This window comes from Carassius auratus, chromosome 14 (genome assembly GCF_003368295.1).
Source record: "Carassius auratus strain Wakin chromosome 14, ASM336829v1, whole genome shotgun sequence".
NCBI classification, from domain to species: domain Eukaryota; kingdom Metazoa; phylum Chordata; class Actinopteri; order Cypriniformes; family Cyprinidae; genus Carassius; species Carassius auratus.
Window position 1 is genome coordinate 18,911,181 of NC_039256.1, and position 20,356 is coordinate 18,931,536.

At 39.2% G+C, this 20,356-nt stretch overlaps 1 protein-coding gene across 3 annotated transcripts in view; it reads right to left on the minus strand.

Moving 5' to 3' along the window:
• ebf1a (EBF transcription factor 1a) overlaps positions 1-19,083 on the minus strand; it is a 118,429-nt gene extending 99,346 nt beyond the window's left edge. The window contains exons 1-6 of one of the 3 annotated variants that reach the window (XM_026280423.1): positions 18,123-19,083; positions 17,229-17,385; positions 16,332-16,395; positions 15,402-15,457; positions 8,228-8,301; positions 3,694-3,762 (exon numbers count right to left, since the gene is read on the minus strand). In XM_026280423.1, the coding sequence (XP_026136208.1) occupies positions 3,694-3,762; positions 8,228-8,301; positions 15,402-15,457; positions 16,332-16,395; positions 17,229-17,385; positions 18,123-18,256 (554 nt within the window). In that variant the 5' untranslated portion in view covers positions 18,257-19,083. The remainder of the gene's footprint in view (positions 1-3,693; positions 3,763-8,227; positions 8,302-15,401; positions 15,458-16,331; positions 16,396-17,228; positions 17,386-18,122) is intronic. The other 2 variants (XM_026280422.1, XM_026280424.1) reach the window with 2 other exon arrangements.
• Between the last annotated feature and the right edge of the window lie 1,273 nt (positions 19,084-20,356).

Sequence of the window (20,356 nt, forward strand, 5' to 3'; positions counted from 1 at the left end):
ACAATAGGCCTACAGACCGGACAGGATTACATTAACAATGGGAGCTCCAGCGTGTGAGGATCACTCTCTGGTCACTGATTCAGAGAGCAGCTCTGTGAAATAGAGTCCGCTAATCCACTAATGCAAACATACTGCAAGAATATAACGCTGCTCACTGTCACTGGCTCTTTCCCAACCATCCAGCCTTGAGTTGCTGTTTTATTGCTTAAATTATGCTCTTTTAGAGCTCAGCAAACTATATATACACATTGTTTTTTCAAAGACATTACAAAAAAAATCTTAACAACCCCAACCTTTTGAATGGTAGTGTAAATAATCAATTCATTTTTAAACAAACTGCAAATAAGAAATAAATTGGCAGCATTCCATAATGCACCATAAGGGCTCTGTTCACACACTAGACATTATTGCGTCTATCTGGGCTATTTTTTAATTGTGTAAACAAGCATTAAATGGATGCTTTTTCAGCATCTAAATCAATGAGCACTATTAGCAAGGCGTTATATCACTTTAAAAGAAGTTTAACTTTATGAAATACATTCTATAGCATTCTCATGCTGTTTTTGAATAAAATAGCACATCCTTTTTGAGCGGCCCCTAGCAGAGAAGGAGCAAAAATGGTTCTGTGAAAGCACCCTGTGAAACAGTTCTTCCTGTTCTGCTTTCATGAGAGCCGAAGGTCTTCTTCTAGAAGGTCAAATCTAGCCAGCAATATAGTTGCGAGCCAAAGGCCTCCATTAAACATTCAGAGAAAGGGCACATCAGCCCTTTCCGTGGCGTTTTCCATCCTTCGCTATGTTATTTCTTCATGAAGTGGATATCCAGATGTTAAAGATTACATCACAAATAAAGCCTTCCAGCGGGGTCAGGGCTCACGACTGAGTGCAAAGCCACAGAACTCCCACGGTTAGCGCGGGAACTCTGAACTTTCTGCACTCCGAAATCATTATCAGTGTTTAAGAGTATCCATGGTGAGGAAGGCATCAACTGCAATGTTCCCAGGGAGATAGAACGACACCTTTCCCTATTACTGTACAGCTTATTGAGCTTTAATTACTCCTAACACACACAATGATAAGAGAGAAAGAAATCGAGAGAGAATAAGCGAGAGAGAGAGCTTCTAAGGGATGTGAAAGAGATGAAACAGGAGGCAGTGAAAAGGCCTGCTATTAGATGTCACTGGCCTTTTGTGTCCGTGTCAATGAGAGCAGATTAAAGTATTTGAAATAATCTTACTGGGGCATTAACAGAGCTCAGAGGGTAAAAGAGGAGAAGAAAAGGAGAAGACGAGGAGTCAGTCACAACACACATACATTTACACATGAAATGAGATTAGATACAGCCATCCAATGTAAACTAAAAACACCATCTGAGAAAAAAAGGCTAGCCAGTTTTAAATTCAAGTGAGTAATTCAATTTACCCCAATCAGATTTTCAAAAGCTTCCCAATGAGTCCAAAAACTCGAAACCCAGTCCCGTGACACACATCTCGCACTGCTGCAAGTAAGATTTGTTCTTTTAACAATCTAATAAGGCATTGTTAGTTGTCTTTATTTCCCTGGCATTCCTCTGGTTTTGCTGAAGTGGCCTGTTGTGCCGTCTTATGAGAGGAACCTAATTAGGAAATCACTTTCATTACTCTTCCAGAGGAATTAGCGCTAGCCTTGCTAATTACTGCTGTAAAACCTAATCAGCTCTTTGAAACAAGACCACACTAATGAGCTCTTATTTATTCAGCTAAATAACTTCAAGGAAAGGAAGACGCTCAAAATCATATTTTTGATGAATTTGGGAGCGCGCGCTCGTCTGCGCTTGCCATAATTGATTCTGTTCAATCCTGCGCCTTGTTGGTTGGGAACCCCAGAATGTGTATCCAGCCAAGAAAATTCAGTAAACTCTTCCATATCCCCCCACTCTTTTTTCAAATGACCTATTTTCCCGGCTTTTGAGACACACGTGACTAATAGGAAACTGTTACTAATTCCTATTTTACTTCTAGGCAATTAGCGATGCCCTCACATCTGAGCCTAAAGGGCTGTGTGGTGACCTCGAGCCCAGTTGCATGACTTCAGCCAGACCTGAAACACAACCGTTCAGAGTCAGACCACAACAGGAGGATCTGAGGAAGCATTTCACAAACTTTATGCAGAATAAGTGATGGGCAGTGTGTTTGTGAGAGAGTGTGTGTTGGGTGGAGGTGATGCCACGTGGCATCGAGGGGCTGCAGCTGTCTATGTAAGCTGTGAAGCGTTCTAGCCCAGTGGAGCAGAAATGGGCCAGCCGCACAGACACAGCAGCCAGGTAGAAGCCTCTCTTACTATGTTACAAACACGCACACACACTTCACTACGGCTGGCGAACCTACAGCTGTGTTCATCTGATAGCACAGGCCACTGACTTATTAACACACAGATGAGAGCACACCTTTGACACTTAACCGCACTTTAATCTGCAGAAATCCACGCTTAGTTTGCTCGCACCACAACACGATTGAGTCAGAAAATGAAACAGTCTCGGCCTCAATAATAATGTGAGATGGTGGTATGATCTTTTAAACAAAAACGGTAGGAGACGCGCTTCGCTGCACACGCTGCTGCCTCCAGAAGTCTCGCACATCTTCAATGCTGATTATTCATACATGCACACTTCAGAGCACACTTCATACTCAACAACCCCGACAGGGCCTCAAAACAGCCCGGCCCGATCACTAAACAATTACTGTTTTGCAAACAAATGGCTTCTGGTCCCAGGAAGCCTTTTTTATGCTTGTTGTCAAGTTGTTTTTCTCATTGATGGTGAATTCTTTGAACTGCTGCCTTTGATTTGGATAGTTTTATATTGAGCAATAGAGTGTATATAGTGATGTAGAGCAGCCACACAAAGCTATCATATTAAATGCAATTTTTATTTGTTTGAAAATAACTTGAATTTATTGAGTGCATTATCTCTGTACTGACGCTAACACTGCATTAAACATAGGCTCTTATTTAATTTGATATGAATTTAAACATGTTTCTAAAAAAAAAAAAGATATACAGTCTGTTATTTGTTTGTACTTACCCAAGTTTTGGTTTGAAAATGGGGGGGGGGTTGAATTGTTCCTTTAACAGTTCATCAGGCTCTGAATGATTTAATCTAAACCATCTTTTGCAAGGCTATGTACCGTTGCTTTTAACTGTAGCATTTGTTATTATAGCCTATTAATCATTACCAGGCCAATTTTTAACTTTTTTAAATTAATCAATATAGCATTTGTTATGAAGAAACAATAGCCTGCACATTTAGAACCAATAGCTACAACATGCCACAGTAAAAATCTATAGGGAAAAATCTATTCCCTTCACAGACTATGTAATACAAATTCCACAACAAGTTTGACAAAATTTTACACAATACATAATCATTCTATAATAAAGATACATTCTAGTAAAGGTGGTCTGGATTAGTTTAAAAATATTTTAATATATGTTACTCCTGATTCAAGTCTTTTTAGTTTATTTGCCTTTTCATTCTTGCAAAAAATAAAAAAATAAAAATGAATTACACCCCCCCAAAAAAATAAATCTTACTGACCACCAACTTATATAAAGATATAAAGACTTTCAGTAACACCACTTTCAGCACTTCCACTGGACTAGCAAAGAAAAGTAATGTCTACATACAACATACAAACATCTGATATCCAGCTCTTACCTGTCAATGATGACCGGGTCAGAGGGCGTCTCGTTACGATTGCCACAACTTTTCTTGTCACAGCAGCGGCTAAAAGAGATGGAGGGAGAGAAAGAGAGGAAGAAAGCAGTTAACCTACGTGTTACTGCACATATATCAGCACTGACCTAAAACACAGTGGAGAAGGAAGAGTTAGCAATTATAAAGTAGTCTTTCTTTTACTCCTCCAAGGCAGGCATTCACTCAAACTGTACACACAGCACACAATATGCTGCCTCTCTGTGTATTAGTAATTACTGCTAACAGACTCTCCGACTCAGGGACGATCACTGAAGCATTAGAAATGTGGCTGATAACAGGGCAGTTAACCAGTGATGGAGAGAGAAGATGAGGCCAGAGAGCAGGAAAGGAAAGAATACAAGAGGAGAGGTGAAAGTAAAGAGGGCACTTAAAGGAGACTCTTTTAGAATACATCCTGGAAGGATTTCAGGTCAGACAGAAGGGGAAAGTTGCCTGTGTGTATGTGTTTTTTAAGGTGTTTGAACTGTGTTCCCAAAAGAAAATGTTTTATTTAAATATACACTATATTGTCAAAAGTATTAGAACACCCGTTCTAATAAACAGGTTTGACTTTGGTAATTTCCATGAGTACAGATCTTAATGTTTAAGCCTATGATGATATTCTAAGGAATTGTGTGCTTCTAATTTTATAGCAACAGTTTGGACAGGACGCCTTTCTATTCTAACATTACAATGCCTCTGTGTAAAAGGCAAGGTTCACAAAGAAATGATTGATTCAATCAGTGTGGAAGAACTTGACCGGTCTGCTAGAGCCAAGTTCTAATCCCAGCTGAACACCTCTGGCATGACATTAAATGCAGACTTTGAGCCAAAATCTCATCCGAAACAACCAACGACTTGTATATATGGGTACGGTAATTTTTGACACTTCCAAAACTGTTGCAACAGAGATGGAAATACAATTTTTAAATACACAAATTATGTTTCCATCTTTGTTGCCACAGTTTTGAAAGTGCCTTTTTCTGTTCTAAAGAAGGGGTTGTTATGTTTTTAAATACAATATTTTTGTGTATATGTGTATATGTTATAATATGTATTTAAGATACAGATTATTATTATTATATATATAATTGATATATTTATGAACTTTATATATACTTTTTCTAATTGATGTTTATTTTTATAGTGAATGAAAACAGAAAAAGTGGGCACACTTGGGCTCCAAACATTTTTATAGTTAATAAAATTATAATGGTTTTGATGCACAACCTATTATCATTCCCTAAATATCAAAGAAAATCAATCAAAGTGTGATGGTGGTTTAGCATGTTTGTCAAACATTCTATATTTAATTTCATAGGTTACTCTGCATGGGAAAGCAGAGGAGAGCAAGATGGATACTAGAGCATGAGCAAGTAAAAGAAGACAGGAGGGATGGAAAGGAGGTGTATACATGATGTCTTTGGTGGATGGAGGCTGGCGGTAAACAGCAGGTGGGGCGGCGGTTTCAGGTTTCCCAGCACAGATGGCAGAGGGGCTCAATTGAGAGAGAGTATAGGGCTTGAGGTGTCATGTGATAGGAGCAGAACCGATCTGTGTGTGAGTGGGCTCCTTTAGGCCTGATGAGCTTGATAACATGGATTGAGCTTGACCCCTCATTCACGTCTAAGCACCCTCGTTAGTTTGGACACAGTGTGGGCTTCTGTCTCAGTTTACTCTTGCTGTCGTATTTTTATCGTCCTCTGCTCTCATTTTCTCTCACTCCTCTGAGAGCAGTCAAGTCTTTAGCAATGTTCTCTCAGAAGTGGGTCACACAGGAGCAAAGCTTTCTGGGATGCGAGGGGTGTGCAAAGATGGATTTGACACTCCAATAACCCAATGGTCAGCCGGAGCCCAAGGGAAACCGCAACACGGCCGCCCACCACCACCCGTGAACCTCCAAGCCCCCCCAACAACCCTATGCTAATGACTCCATGCATGCTCTGGCTTCATTCAGGGGGATTTTTCACCCATTTCGGCTCGTTCTGCTCCATCCCAGCGGACCTGCAGGGAAACTGTAATCTTTAATCTCAAGCGTTTCCTCCTGCTGCAGCATTTGAAGAAATTATATCCAAATTGCCGCATGTAACTACCAGGATGTGGCCCGCGCTGATGCCATTAAAGCTGAACTGCCCTTAGCCCAGCTCCTTTACAGACAGCAGCTCTAAAATATCCCCCAAAACCAAACAAAACAGCATTTCTCCAACTGTGACCACCCAGCCTTTAATAATCTGGACAAGTTTGTCATGTTTCATCTGCACCACTCAAACCAAACAAAACCTCATCAATCCGTGCATATGAGGATGTGGAACTCCATCATAAAGAGCCCAGAGTGATTGTTTCTAGCCTTGCCTCTGAGCGAGTTGTTTGGGAAAATGTGCCTCTGTCTCACGCTTGCAGGCCCATGCGGCACCATATGGCTAATGGCAAGGCGTACAGCAATTAACAGCCCTGATTAATGTAGAGCAGTCTAATTGCAGACTGGTAATTGTGCCTTTCTTTCAGCACAGGCTCTGCATCGAAACACCATATACAGATGAAGAAGGAGAAAAGGAGGAAGATAGAGACAACAATGGATTGTTTACTTATTTTCATTTTCGCCTGATTTTGGAAAGCTGTTTGGTATGAAACGGAGTACAGGCATTTGCATTTGTGGGACCTTAAGAGTACCAGTAGTGATATGTACTTCAGATGTGATCTGTGTAATCCTACAGTGGCAGATCAAAGCTGACGTGGTGAGCCTTTGTAGACACGTATGGTACTAAGTGTTTGTGTCAATACACATCGTTAAATCAGTGACTACTTTGAAAGAGCGATAACAGAAGGCTGTGCGCGACTGCGTGTGTGTGCGTCTAAGAAAGGTAGTCAAGGGGAGCCAAAGATTGAAAGAGAAAGAGGAGAGAGCCTTGGCTCGCATGCACATATTTCATTGTCAAAACTCAAAGCAAGCTGCATTCATTAGCTCTGGAATAACAAGAGGATTCTTATTGAGTAATGAGTTTTTCCTTGTCCTAATTAACCAAGCATGAGTGGAATATTTTTAGTAGAAAACTGTTCAAATGCTCTCCACTTCAACCAAAAATAGATGAGGACTCATCTCCACAACCCAGTTTTAAGTGCAAGGAATTTATCTTTTGATTTTAATTAAAGGTGCATGGCTTTCTCTCGCTCTCTCTTTTTCTTGCAGAGCAGAAAGTGGATGACCTGGATAGAGATTCAGGAAAGGGGTTGCTCTGAACTTAAGGTCCGTCTTCATTCATTTTTAATATTTTAAAACTCCATTGCTTATGCTGTAGCTACAAACAGGGACATGCAAAATTCAGAATTGGCTCCCTTTCAATTCAATAATGTGAATTTAACAGGAAGTTAAATATGCATATCTGTAAATGAATAAATAATGGATAATTTCTTTTTTTTTTTTCTTTTTTTTTTGCTTAAGTCAAATTATCTGCTTTTATGGTACTTTTTAGCTCTATATGGGGAAGAAGCAGCATAATCAATTCTGTCTAGCATGTCTATTTATTTTCAGCAGAAGAAAGTAAGTCATACAGTTTTGAAACAACGTGAGATGTTCATGTTGTTTTTATGTTTTGGCAAACTATTGCTGTGACATCACCCATCAATCCATTCACCCATCCCTGTAAACCTTCAAGGCTACCCTTTTCATCAGAATTACAAACAAGTTTTACGTTTTTTTAGTTAAAACTAAATTTCAATTGCAATTAGTTATTCAAACTGCAATTATGCAGTTCAAATTCAGTACAAATACAGGAATTACAATTCTGGCACACAAAATGAACTGTACAGAAGTGTATTTCTCTGCTTGCTTTTTGTGTGTGTGTATTTATGTCATCAAGAAATAAAATAAGCACCACCAATCACTGAAACATCAGCCTCCAAAAATAGAAATGCTGCCTGCCATCTTTTTTGGACAAAGCCAAGCTTTGATTTCTAAGGCTGAGGCAGAGTCTGGGAAAAGAACACGTCTAACTCTGATAGGAAACAGGCTGGCATACGTTTATCAGGATCCCATTTGGACTGGTGGAAAATGATCTGGGAGTGTATTGTGTAATAGTGCATTGTAAGTCTAAACTTGAGCCTTGATATAAATTTACTGCATCCCTCTGAAATAGAAGTAAACTGTTTATAAAGTTTTGACGGATATGTATGATAAATTTAAAAATAATGATCTGACCTTTCAGCAAATTTAAAGTAATGTTAATCTATCCTCCCCTTATGTCTAATTTTACAGCAGGGCTTTTAACACAGCTGTGTTTGTGTGTGTGTGTGTGTGTGTGTGTGAGTGAGTGAGAGAGAGAGCAGAAAGCTCAGTCTTGTCACACTAACACTGGATCCAGAGGTCTGCAGTCTTGCCAAGACCAAAATGATGCCAAAGTAAAGCTCTCACAGTCAGCGGGCAGAGCTTGGTAGGGAAGGTTCAAGAGCTTGATTGTGTAATAGTAAAGGAGGGTGTGTGTGTGTGTGTGTTTCTCACCTGCACATGATCTCGTGCGTCAGCAGGACCCTGCACATCTCTGGGTTTTTGTCTTGCCCTTCATAGATAATTGCCTGATGAACAAGAGAAGGTGGAAAATGTGGTTAGAGAAAATTGACAAACAAGATTTTCTTCTTGTGGTATAAACGCTCTGAGCATGCACACATTTCCATGACTAATTCCCAGGGTGTTTAAATGCTATCATGATAATAATCAAATGTCTGTTTGCATCGTTTCACTGAAACAGAAACATTATGACATCACATCGTTGTGCCATACACACAATGCAGCACTCATGGGCGGTTATGTGACCCTTATTCCATCTGGCATAGGACGGCCGTTGAAAGATCTCGTGCAGCATGGGAATGATCAGGTCAGTTTCAGTTTCTGTTATCAGAATGTTCTGTTCATTTGGTGCCATGTTTCTCACTCTACACATTGGGCTCTGAATTTCATAGATGTCTTTTCGTTTCAGCTAATCAATCAATCAAAACTGCCCCATGCACAGTGGGAATGCTTGTACAGGGTCTCTGTGTGCCGGGTGGGCCGTCTATGACTGAGCCAGGCTCAAAGTGGGCAATTTAATGCCCACTTACCTGCTGCAATGGAAAACGATCCTTAACTGCCTCTCTAAGAGCTTAAACTTGATGCATCACATTGGGTTATGTGAGAACCAATGGTGTTTGGTGTTTGGTGTCAGTCAACACAAAAGTTTAAATGTGCACATCTGTGATTCAATGAATAAATATTTAGATTTCTGTGTGTTCCACATAACACTACTGGTACTTTTTGAATCTATATGGGAAAGAGCAGCGCTATCATTCAGTCTAAGATCTCTATTTGTGTTCCACAGAAGAAATTGTCATTCAGGTTTTAATGATGACAATAGTTTTCATGTTTGTGTGAACTGTTACTTTAATATCCAATCTATTACTTGTATCTGATAACTGTCAACGGAGTTTATTTATTTTGTTTAACATTTGACACAAATTGCCAATGCTAGATTTTTATTGTGACAGAGCTGCACACAATTTGCGATTCAAACTAAATGAAAGAATGTTCACGTAACTTTAATTTTTAACTAAAAAAGTTTGTCAAGAGAATTTGATAGATAGATACTGTCGAAACATCCCAGAATTCATTACCTGTGCAATTTAATTGAATTCCAATTCAGAAAACTACTGTTTCTGTCATTCCAATTCTGTGGGGGTGTGGTTAATTTAATTCCAATTCACTCCCATGAATTGAAAAGAGGCCTGAGTTTTGCACAATCCTGCATTGTATGTATGCTCTTGGCACCATCCAGCGCCATCATTTGTTACTCGTTGGTTTAATTAAAAGCAGACAGGGAGAATAAAAAGAACTATGTGTGTAGTGTTTGTTGAACTGTGCAGATTACTGTCCTATTATGTCATAGCGGACCACCCTTGCCATAGTGCCCACCCCCACAGGCATTACAAATTGGTAATGCAGAAACTCAAAACATTATTGCTCAGCAAAGCACCCTTATTACTACATGATTAAATATGTTTGTGAAGTAAAAAAAAAAATAGTAGATGAAAAAGGACAAACAGATAAACTGCTTAACTACAGGTCCCTCTAAAGATGTGTTGTACCCCAGCTAGTGTGAAATAGCCCTCTAGGAAAGATGTGTGCATGTGAGCTGCCATAAGCCTGCATCTGTGAGACCCAGTGCATGTGTATGCATTCACGCATGTATTTGTGCGTTAGCAAGTGTGTGTTTATGTGTGTGGCAAGCAGTTGGGCTGCCAGACTGGAGCATAGCGAGCCATCTGGCCCAGCCAACACTTCATCCAAAAACCTCAGCTTTGTTTCCATCCTCCAATTCCACACAAGATGTCCCCCACAGCCATGAATCAGTGACTCTACTCAAAACATACACACACTGCAGCCTATTAACAGGCTGCTCTCTGTCACACACACACACACACACTTAAACCCGATTGCCATGAATCACTCCCTATTTCTCTATGAACACACATATACATGGCACCCATGGCAACTGAAGACACAGAAAAACAGCTGATGGTTCTAATGAGGAACTGTTTCCCTCACAAGCGCACAATGCTTTTTCAATTAAATGAAACACTAAACAAGTTTTATAAGCAAAGCATCAGACCCAGAAAAAAAGAAGAAAGTTTATTCATATTTGATGTATTTATTTCCTGTCATTGCAGTGACTTGAGGACATAAGTGATAGGGGACATCTGTTTGTTAGGTTTCGTATTGTGGAAATGAGGGTCAAGGTCCTTTAAAAGCGCACAAGCATGCATCACTGTCTGAGCCTAGAGCCTCGACCCCGCAGGCTTTCTGAGAGAAAGCGGGAGGCAGAGAGAGCAGTTCAGGCCACACAAAGACGTCCTCTACACCACACATTCATTTCATATATAAGACCAGCTATTTATCACACAAAGCCCCTGCAAACAGACTCGGAATAACTCCATGCCGAGAACAGTATATAAGTGCCTGGAAAAGTCTGAAAACAGTTTATCAATTTCTCCTCAGAGGCAAACTCAACAATGGCCGTGCATCCTCTGGATTCGAGCTAGTGCAACACCAAGCTTATTTGGGTGGATTTTTCTGTATCCCCTGCTGTCACATCTGTCGTCGAAAGGCAAAATGCTGCATGTTGTTTATGTAAAGACTGAACTTTGGTCTCTTTAACCAGGGCATGTAACCTAACAAAAACATAATATACAGTACATGAACATATATACTGTAACAAAATCTATTTTAGGACTGTTAAAAGTAAATCTAAATCTGCTGTGGAGTTATATTTATTGTGATTTATTATTATTACAAAATGTATTAAACATTATAGATTAGGGGGTCACTGGCATTGAAAAATTGAAAACACCTTGTCTTAGACTATGATCAGTCTTGTGTCAGGTGGGTTTGGTTCGGTTATGCTCAGATTTAGAGAAAATGCATCTTTAAGATTACAGTGTATAGTAGCTTTGAATGCTTAATCACTGCAATCTTTAGGCCCTCAAAGCTTGTGTGTGTAAATATTTGCAAATGAGTTGCATTAAGCCTTTATGTGGCCTGGCACAGAGCGCCCATTCACGTCCTGTCTGACATCATCAGAGTCTCCAAACAGCTAGTGATTACAGGAAATATCTAATATAGGAGATTTGTGTCACTTTGTTGCATGTCGTACACTTTGGGGAAGTGTTTCTGGCATGTAAACACACCCTATTCCGTAATTAACAGGAAAAATACATACACAAGCAGAAAGGACGGCCGAGACCTCCCTCTCTCCTGTGCAAATTTATTTAGGAACCTGCCCGAAGCTTAGCTCTAGAAAACAAACGCAGCAACAGGCAAGCTACAGCTCAGAGTTACCAACCAGTTCCAGCCCAGCATTTTTCTGAACAAAGCTCTCCTTACGGAGGGCAAAAAGCGCATGAAACATGCATGGCACGGTGTGCCGAGGTGTGTGTGAAGCTTTCATTAGGCCCTGATGCTGCTTTTAATGCATATTTTATATTGCACAAACTGCTTCTCAAATCTCGTTTGAGAGCCGCCAGTGCCGCCTTGTACTGACAGCCGCATCTGAGGCATGTAAACAATGCACTGTAAATACATGAAAACACATTTCCCTCTTTGTTACCATCACGCTAGCGTGTCAGCGCAGTGTGTGTGCGCATTAAGCCCGAGTATGTGATTCGCTTTTGTTCTGCGCTTCAGCTGTTGAGGGAAACATTTGGATGGAAGGATAAAGAGCGAGAGAGAGAGTCTTTTACTGCATTGTCTTCATCAGATCTGTCACAAGCTCATGCGTTGATCACAGAACCGGCCTGTCAGCTTGACACCCGCTCCATCTCTCCTTACCAGAGCCAACCGTTCCCACAGGCAAACCGAGAAAGCGTATATGGGTCTGTTGGGTGTGTGAGCACAAGACGGCCACTGAATATGTCAGTTTTATGCACTGAATGTAACCGTTTTGATCCCAGCAGCTCTAGCCCAAGTTGTTTAATTGTCTCTAATAGCTGTGCGTATGTACAGAAGCTAACTGTGTGGTCAGGCGACTGGACTTTACCGCCTTGCTAAGTGCTAAAGAGAAGTGTGTGTTGAACAGCTCTATAAACCTGCTCATCAGCCCTCCCGCCTGACACTGCCAAAGCCAGCACATGCTGAGAGGAGAGGCGCTCTGTAGCCTCTCTGTGCAGAGTTATGGGGCTTTAATGGGAAATCTTAAACACATTGCGAGCCCTCCTCAGCATATGTAGGCTGACTGCTCACCGCAGAGTGGTTTTGGACTGGGTTTTCCGAAAGGCATTTAAAGACCAGCTAACACTCTGTCATAACCTAAACCGTGTTTCACGCTGACATGGACAAGAGAAAAAAAAACTGCGCAGTCAAATGACAACGAGAGCAGACAAGTCTAAAGTAGAGCCAGGCTTAAGGTTTTAACACAAAAAGGTATGTTCACATGCATGTGTTCATTGTGCATTGTCAGTAATTTATTAATGTCACATTCATACAAAGCAACTTTCTTTTGGTCAGTGAGTTAAAACCATATGACCAATTTGAGCATCTGGCAAATATCTGTGTTAGTAAATTTTTCACCCTCATAAAAAATTAAATGACTGAATTTCACACTCCAAAAATAGTTTAGCAACATTAAATATACCTTGCCCCTAAAAAAAAAAACAAAAAAAAAAGTTTTTTAAACATTTCAGAAAGGGATTCTGGGTAATGTAGTGAAAAAGCCTTCTATTGTTCAAAACCTGAGCGAGAAAATTTTACCTTTTGGGGTACAACAGCTTGTCACTGGAGCAGTACCCTTTAAAGGACATAATTGTACCTTTTTTATTTTTATTTTTTACCCCTATTAGGTACATATTAGTACCTTAGAGAAGTGATACATACCCTTAAGGTACTAATATGTACCTAATAGGGGTAAAAGAAAAGGTACAAATATGTCCTTAAGGGTACTGCTCCAGTTACAAGCTTTTGTACCCCAAAAGGTTAAATTCTGACCCATTTTTTTAGTGTGTAGAAAAGTTGTACCTTAAGGGGCTTGTCATTGATACCCTTAAAAAGACGACTTTGTACCTCAGCGTGACAATATGTACCCTTTTGGTACTACTATGAAAATGTGCAGTTGTTCTTTTAACAGTACGGCCACACTGACAGGCTGCTGTGCCCCTAAAGGTACATATTTTGCATATTTTTATGTAAAAGCCAAAGTACCATGCTTTACTACCTTATACTAGCTAGCATGTTGGCTCGGCCGCCAAACTCTCTTCCACACACACCATCTCTCTTTCTCGCTCACTCAGTGGCACCACATCATTAACAGGTATGGCAGGGCAGTTTGCCACAGAAATAGCCAGTAAATCAGTTGGTAATATATGTGCACGTGGGAGACAACCCTGGGGAGATAAACGGCTTTTTATTGAGACACTCCGTGAAAGGCTGAGCCGAGGCCAGTCCCCCTGGCCACTGTATTTACCTCAGGGGTGTCAGAGAACAGTCTCACTCCCTCAGCACAACGCTCCTGCCTTTCACCCACACACATAAATCTGTCCCGCCACACATCGGCCAAACCACTGAGCAGAGCGAGGGCAAGCACTAGCATCAGTAACAGCACCTAGCTCCTTGCACATAAACATTCATGCAAAGGAAATTATAAACCACAAACAAATCACACAATACAGAAAGGGGAGCTGCGGAACTTTTTGAGCCAAATGTTACATGCAGGGATTTTGTAGTAGGAATTTCTGAATAGAAATGAATGGTTTGGGTCATGACAACAAGTATATTAGTGAAACTTTAGTATTTGCTTTTTCATTCTTTTTTTAATTTATTTATTTATTGTCAAAAAATAAAATATATTAAAAAAATAATTCTAATACTTATAAAATAAATATAAGACACTATTACATAATGAATACATTAATTTATATTTGTTTTCAAATATACACAAACGGTAATAAATATAAGAACACATTCTGTAGAAGATTAAATGTTGCATACAAAATAAAGATCAAATTAAAATAACTGTAAGATTAGTTTTAATATTTCTCTCACTCTCCACTTCTAAATAAGCACATATACACACACATAAAGCAAAACAGTAGCAACAGGGTGAAACAATGGGGTAAGCGTGCTGGCATGTTTAAATCACATGATATAGTAAGTGTTCAGAGCGTTAGCAGGTTGTCTGTCACAGCGCCTGCTAATTACCTCATGTCCATACACACTTCATCCAGGCTGGGGTAACACACACACACACATATTACTTGTCCTAAAAAAATGCCTTTTATGAAAACAGCTCATAAGAAACACAATTATTTTAGTAATTAATCAAAACAGCTTTGCATATTTATTTGATTACAAATGAATTCTAAATATTTTTCTCTCATTTATACTTATCAACTCAACTTTCAACTAAAATGTATTGCCACACATCTTGACTCGCGGCTCTAATCGCTGTTGAATACACTTCCCTAAAATGTCTTCATAACAACATTTCTAGACAGAGAGCATGGGAGAGGAAATGAGGAGACGAGTGGGAAAGAGAGAATGGAAGAGAGGGAGAGGCTGTTTCTGATTTAGGGGGAAAAGGAAGAGCGCCACATATGAGATTGTGAGGTCACTCTTGCTGCCCTGTTTTCTCATATGAGTTTTTCTCCAGGGTTAAAGCTCACAACCTGCATGGTTAATATGACAAGCTATAACAGCCTTCATAGGTGTGTGTTCATAACAAACATCTGTTCCCACAACACATTTGAATATGCACTATCTGCAAGAGAGTCACACGCATACACACACACACACACACACTCAAAAACTTATGCTGTTTAAACATTGAAAGGCACCGCTGGATAATCCCCTGTGACAGACAATGAATACAACTGAATGTCTCTTTCTTTCTTTCCCTCTTAGCTATCAATCTCACTGTCACACGTATGCACATAAATACATGCATACGCTCAGTCATCTTAAATGATGTCCCAGAGAGAGTATGTCATATTTAGACACTAACCGATCCTCGTGCCCCTGAGGCATGCTAGAGTGTGTAACCCAAACTCACCAGGGTGCACGGCACACATGCACACGTTCACTCTCACTGCATATCACACACAGACTCTCACCAGACGATTCACCAGCGAACCGTGGGGATTTTGAAATAACGTCCTACCTGTTTGGTCATGGAGTCAATCAGGCGTACATAAAAGTCCTGTTCTGTTCTGATGCCTGCAGAGGAGAGAAAATAAGTCCTCTTTAACTCACAATGCAATCATATGCACAAACATGGATCGGAAATGAATCTGGCAGGTATATATTTATCATACACAATGACATGGCTTTAATACAGCATAGATGCTTCAAATGTCTAGACAACCCAACCCAACATAGAGTGCACACAGTGTTAAAGGATTATGTGGAAAAATGGCTTTGGATGGAACTCAAAGTTATGTAGACCTAGATACATAAACTAAATAAAAAAAATAGCTTTTGCAAAGAAAAATATCAAGAAAAATGTATGGTTTATAAAAGTGTGAAATAGACATAATCAGAAATAACAATTGCAGAAAACATGATTTTCGAAAAAAAATAAATAATAATATGTTCAAAACGTCTTCTAAAAGGATGAGGATCGTTTAGGACCAGCGCAACAAATTTTCAAACGTCTGGTTGTCATTTACCACATTAGTAGACAGAAAAGAGTGTACTTTCATTATGGCCAGGCCATTAGCTTCCATCAAAAATGAAGTGCACATTTCTGGAAAACGCGTAACCGGAAAAGTGCACTAATGGGGATCGTTTTGTGTTACATTAATGTTTATAGTTAAAACGCTACGACTTTGCAGCGCATTTTAATCGATTTTGTTTGAACAATTATACGAATTGTTATTATTATTGTTACAGTATTATTGTTATTATTTCAGGACATTATATTCATTTGAATCAATCTGATTTAGTTACATGATGAATTATTTATTTCTGTCAGCCCTCCTTGTCTTTCTATCAGTCTCGATGTCTTTTATATTATTCAGATCGTCGCGCTGAAGTAAATCCCTGATGTGTTTATGCAAAGTTCAATGAGTCTTGATGCGTTTCTTCTTACCGTTGCTGTAAAGAAGCTGCAATCTGTAATGGATCCCATTGTTTGTCTTTTCTCCGGTAGTTTCCTGCAAAAATAAATTCAATGGTTAGCGAGAAAGACCTATTTGTCTATTTCTGAAGAGCCTCGTGAGTCAGAACGGCTATTCCCTTGCGGACCAGGAGGCCGAAAAAAAAAAAAAAAAAAAACCTGCTAACGCACATTAGCCAGCCGAAACTGAGTAAACGAACGAGTTAAAAATACTTATTATTATTATTATTATTACTATTATAATTATTATAAGTCGTATGTATTGTACAGTGTGATTTCACAATTTAATAACAATGTGCCCGTGGTATAGACGTGTACAAAATTATTAAATACACAGTAGGCATTAATAGCCACATCTTTTAATGAAACCAGTCACTTCGCTCACCATGATTAAGTGCTCACAAAACATTTTATTTGTGTGGAGTATTTTTATTAAAGCAGCATATGGTCCTTCAAAATAATAATAATACAAATAAAAATAAAATCATTTTTTTTTAAATAGCATCTTAAAAGGAAATACTACCTTTATGACCCTAAGTTATCACTGTAACATTTCTGCTAAAATATAGCTAGACTACAGATTTGTTAGTAAATGGATAAATTACTGAAGGGAACAAATATAAAACATGAGGCTTTCTTAAATTATAAAGGATGCGTAAGAAAAAAAGATATATATACAAATAAAAATATAATGATTCAATTGAGGTTTTATGAATTCTTGCAGAACAGTAATTTAATGCAAGAATATAATTTACTGAGTATAGGCAAATAAGCGTTCAGCTAGGCTAAATAACATTTAATCTAGCCTAAAATTATGCATTTTCATTCAAATTTGTAAAACCAATATGCAAAAGAGAACGTGTCACTTGCCTTTTCTTTTTCAACAAATCCAACAAAAGTAGTTCTTTCAATTTCCACGGGTTGTCCTTGTCTGTCGTATAGCGCTAAAACGAAGTGGAAGAAGTTGGATTTGCGAAGATTTGAAGGAGGCTGTTTCTCAAAGTGTGCTCGAGCAAGACCCACTCCACTACGAACACATACAAGACAGAGAGAGGATGAAATATATTTATATATGTATAATAAAAAAACTAACAAAAAAAAAACATAGTTTTGTGATTATTTAATTACAAAAGGGTTCAAATGCATTTTTTAGCTTTCAAATTGCAGTGCAAAAGCTCTTAAATATTACCTTTGACAGTTTAATAGTTTAAACAAATAGGCTATTTAAAAGTAGCCTGTTAATGAAAGGCCAGACTTTTAAAAAGTCAGTGAGATGTTTCAATTACTTTTATTTTCTTAAATAGCATAACAACAACAGATATAATTGTTGATAATCAAATATATATATAAGAACTCTGTTCAGCTGCTTATAACAAGCTACTGGAAAGGATTGTCTTTCAAATTCAGTATTTAAAATTTAAAAAGTATTTAAAAAGCTAGTGGTTGCAAAGTCACTTAGAAGCAAACGCTTATGGCTGTTTTAACGTTAAGAATAATAATGTTAGAAACAGGCTAAGAAAATCAGTTTTAATGTGACTTGCAACTCAAGCATTCTGTGTGTTGATGCCAACAGCACGCCGAAGAGGATGCTACGAACTTATCGCAGCAATAAATCAATCTCTTTGTCACCTGGTTATTAATAAGCAGATATCGCGCACTGATTACGATGATATACAAGAGAGCGTTTTGTGTCGTCCCAGGAAGATAAGCGCACAATATTCCGTCTAGCTGTTCACGTAGCGCTGAAGACCGCCGCCGGCTTACCTCTGAGCGGCTGTGTTCGCATCCAACACCCCGGCACCCTGCATCCATGTCCGGACAGCGTTCATCCCGGCACCGATGGGCTCCTCTTTCATACTACTCCCGCTCCTTTGAATGCTGTCTTGAATCCCGAACATGAAAACAGACTCCTGTCACCGTCTCAGTCGGCGCTTGCTTCTTTTGATCGCTCCGTTAAAAAAAAGACAAGGAGAAGTGTATGGGTGAGCAGGTGTCACCGCGTTTGTCTCTATTAGCGCTTCCTCTCTGAAACAGAAAATAGAGCGACGTGCCAAAAGAAACGCGAGATGTCAACATCCAGGTTTGGGAACACCGTGCAACAAACAAACAAAAACTGCGAGATTAGACTGGAGTTCCCTTTGGTCTAACGTGCGCAAGAAAAAAGTCTAATGTCACTTTAAGAAACAATAGGATCAAGAACGGGCTTCGCTGAGGGTTAGATCAAATGTCATCATCCAGAGACTTTTTTTTCTTTAATTTCTCCTCCTTTCCTTCCCTGTCTTTCTCCACAAAGAGTATTCTCTGATCAGATCACATGAATGAGCAATATGAAATCAACCAGGAGAGGTGGACCCTTGTGGAGACAGCTCCCTCGCTGTTCCCCTTGTTCAAACGGGAGTGATTTGTGTCCTTTCCCAAAGGAATCCGATTTGACTGTCTCTGGGAACTAAACACAAGCAAACTAACCCCAAAGGGAGGAGGAAGAGGAGGGAGTGACTGCGCGCGCAGGGCCGCCCCCCAAACATAAGTAAAGCCGAACTACCATTAGCTGTCCACCCAACCACGAAGCCCGTCGCCTAATTAGATATCACAGCCCGTCCTGCCCACTTAGCGAGCGGCATGTTTAGAAATAAAGAAGAAAAAAGACACGGAAAAAAGTTATGCGCCGCGCGTTAAATGTCACGAAGAAACTGGCAACCAGAGCGCGCGACTGAAGCCAAATTTATGAGGTTCACATGGACGCAGATATAGTTTATATATATAGTGTGAGCTCATTTTAGAAAAATCACAGTAAGTTTGTTTAAATACCGGTCTAGGGATGAGCTAGTGTTTTAAAACGTTCAAGGGTTGGACTTTTAAAAGGGATTTTTCAAGAAAATGTCGGGGTGTTGAGGTTCGTCTCGAGCTGTTAAAGTTGTCTTTTGGCGCCTCTGACACAGTTAAGCGAATATCAACTATCCTAAAGACTTTTTAAACAAGGCAGTATTTTTGGAGAAATGTAAATATAATAAATTGATAAATAATGTCAGTGTTTCTTCATATTTTTTTTGATTAAATATCGATGGTGATCCTGACACAAAGTGCTCAAGCAGCCTCCTGTTGCTATGGTTACCTGCTGGGGAACGCTGTTTCTGCTCGCGAGCGTCTGTTTACATCCAGGTAAAAATGAACTTTTACATACTTTTGTAATATAATTTATTTTCCTTTTTTTTGGTTAGTAAAACAACACCAAACACCCGCGTTTTTATTATTAGGATATTATTCTTTATTTAAAACACGTTTGAATATAATTAAGACAATGATGAAGTATACTAAACAGAGATCCCCTGTCATCGAGTTTTTATGTATGAGACATATCAGTCCACGTGACATGTTTGACAACTGATGTGAGGAAATTAATAATTAGTGTCAAACCAGTGTCGTTAGATTTAGAAAAAAAGGCGTTAGAGCAAAATGTGAACTTTGTTTCAGATTAATTGTTATCAATAGCCTAATTAAAAACGTATTAATAATATGATTAAATTATTTAATACATTTAATGAGGCATATATTGTATTTAAAAAGCCATTGCTGATATATAAAAAAGTCACGTACAGATTCATAATCCATAAAACATCTGTTGTAATACATAAACGACGGTAAACGCATTTAACAAAACTGGATAGTACAGACCCAAACAGTTTAACAGCTGCTTTGTCAGATTTGATATAAAACGACTGTAATAACGTATGTACAGAAGTAAATGCTGGGCGCGCAAAACCATTTTATAGCAACTTTTTCATTTTTCACACAACAGCAGTTGTGTTTTAGATTTAGAATGCAACTATAAAGCTTTATGATATTTTAGAAATGATGCAAAAATGAGCATATGCATGCACGGGAAATGGATATTGTATCTTCTAGAGCTGAATGGAATCCTGCAGACAGCGGACAGAGGAAGTGTAGAGTCCGGTCCAATCCAGTGTTGGTCAGAGAGAGGGGAATTCTGCTCCCCCTGG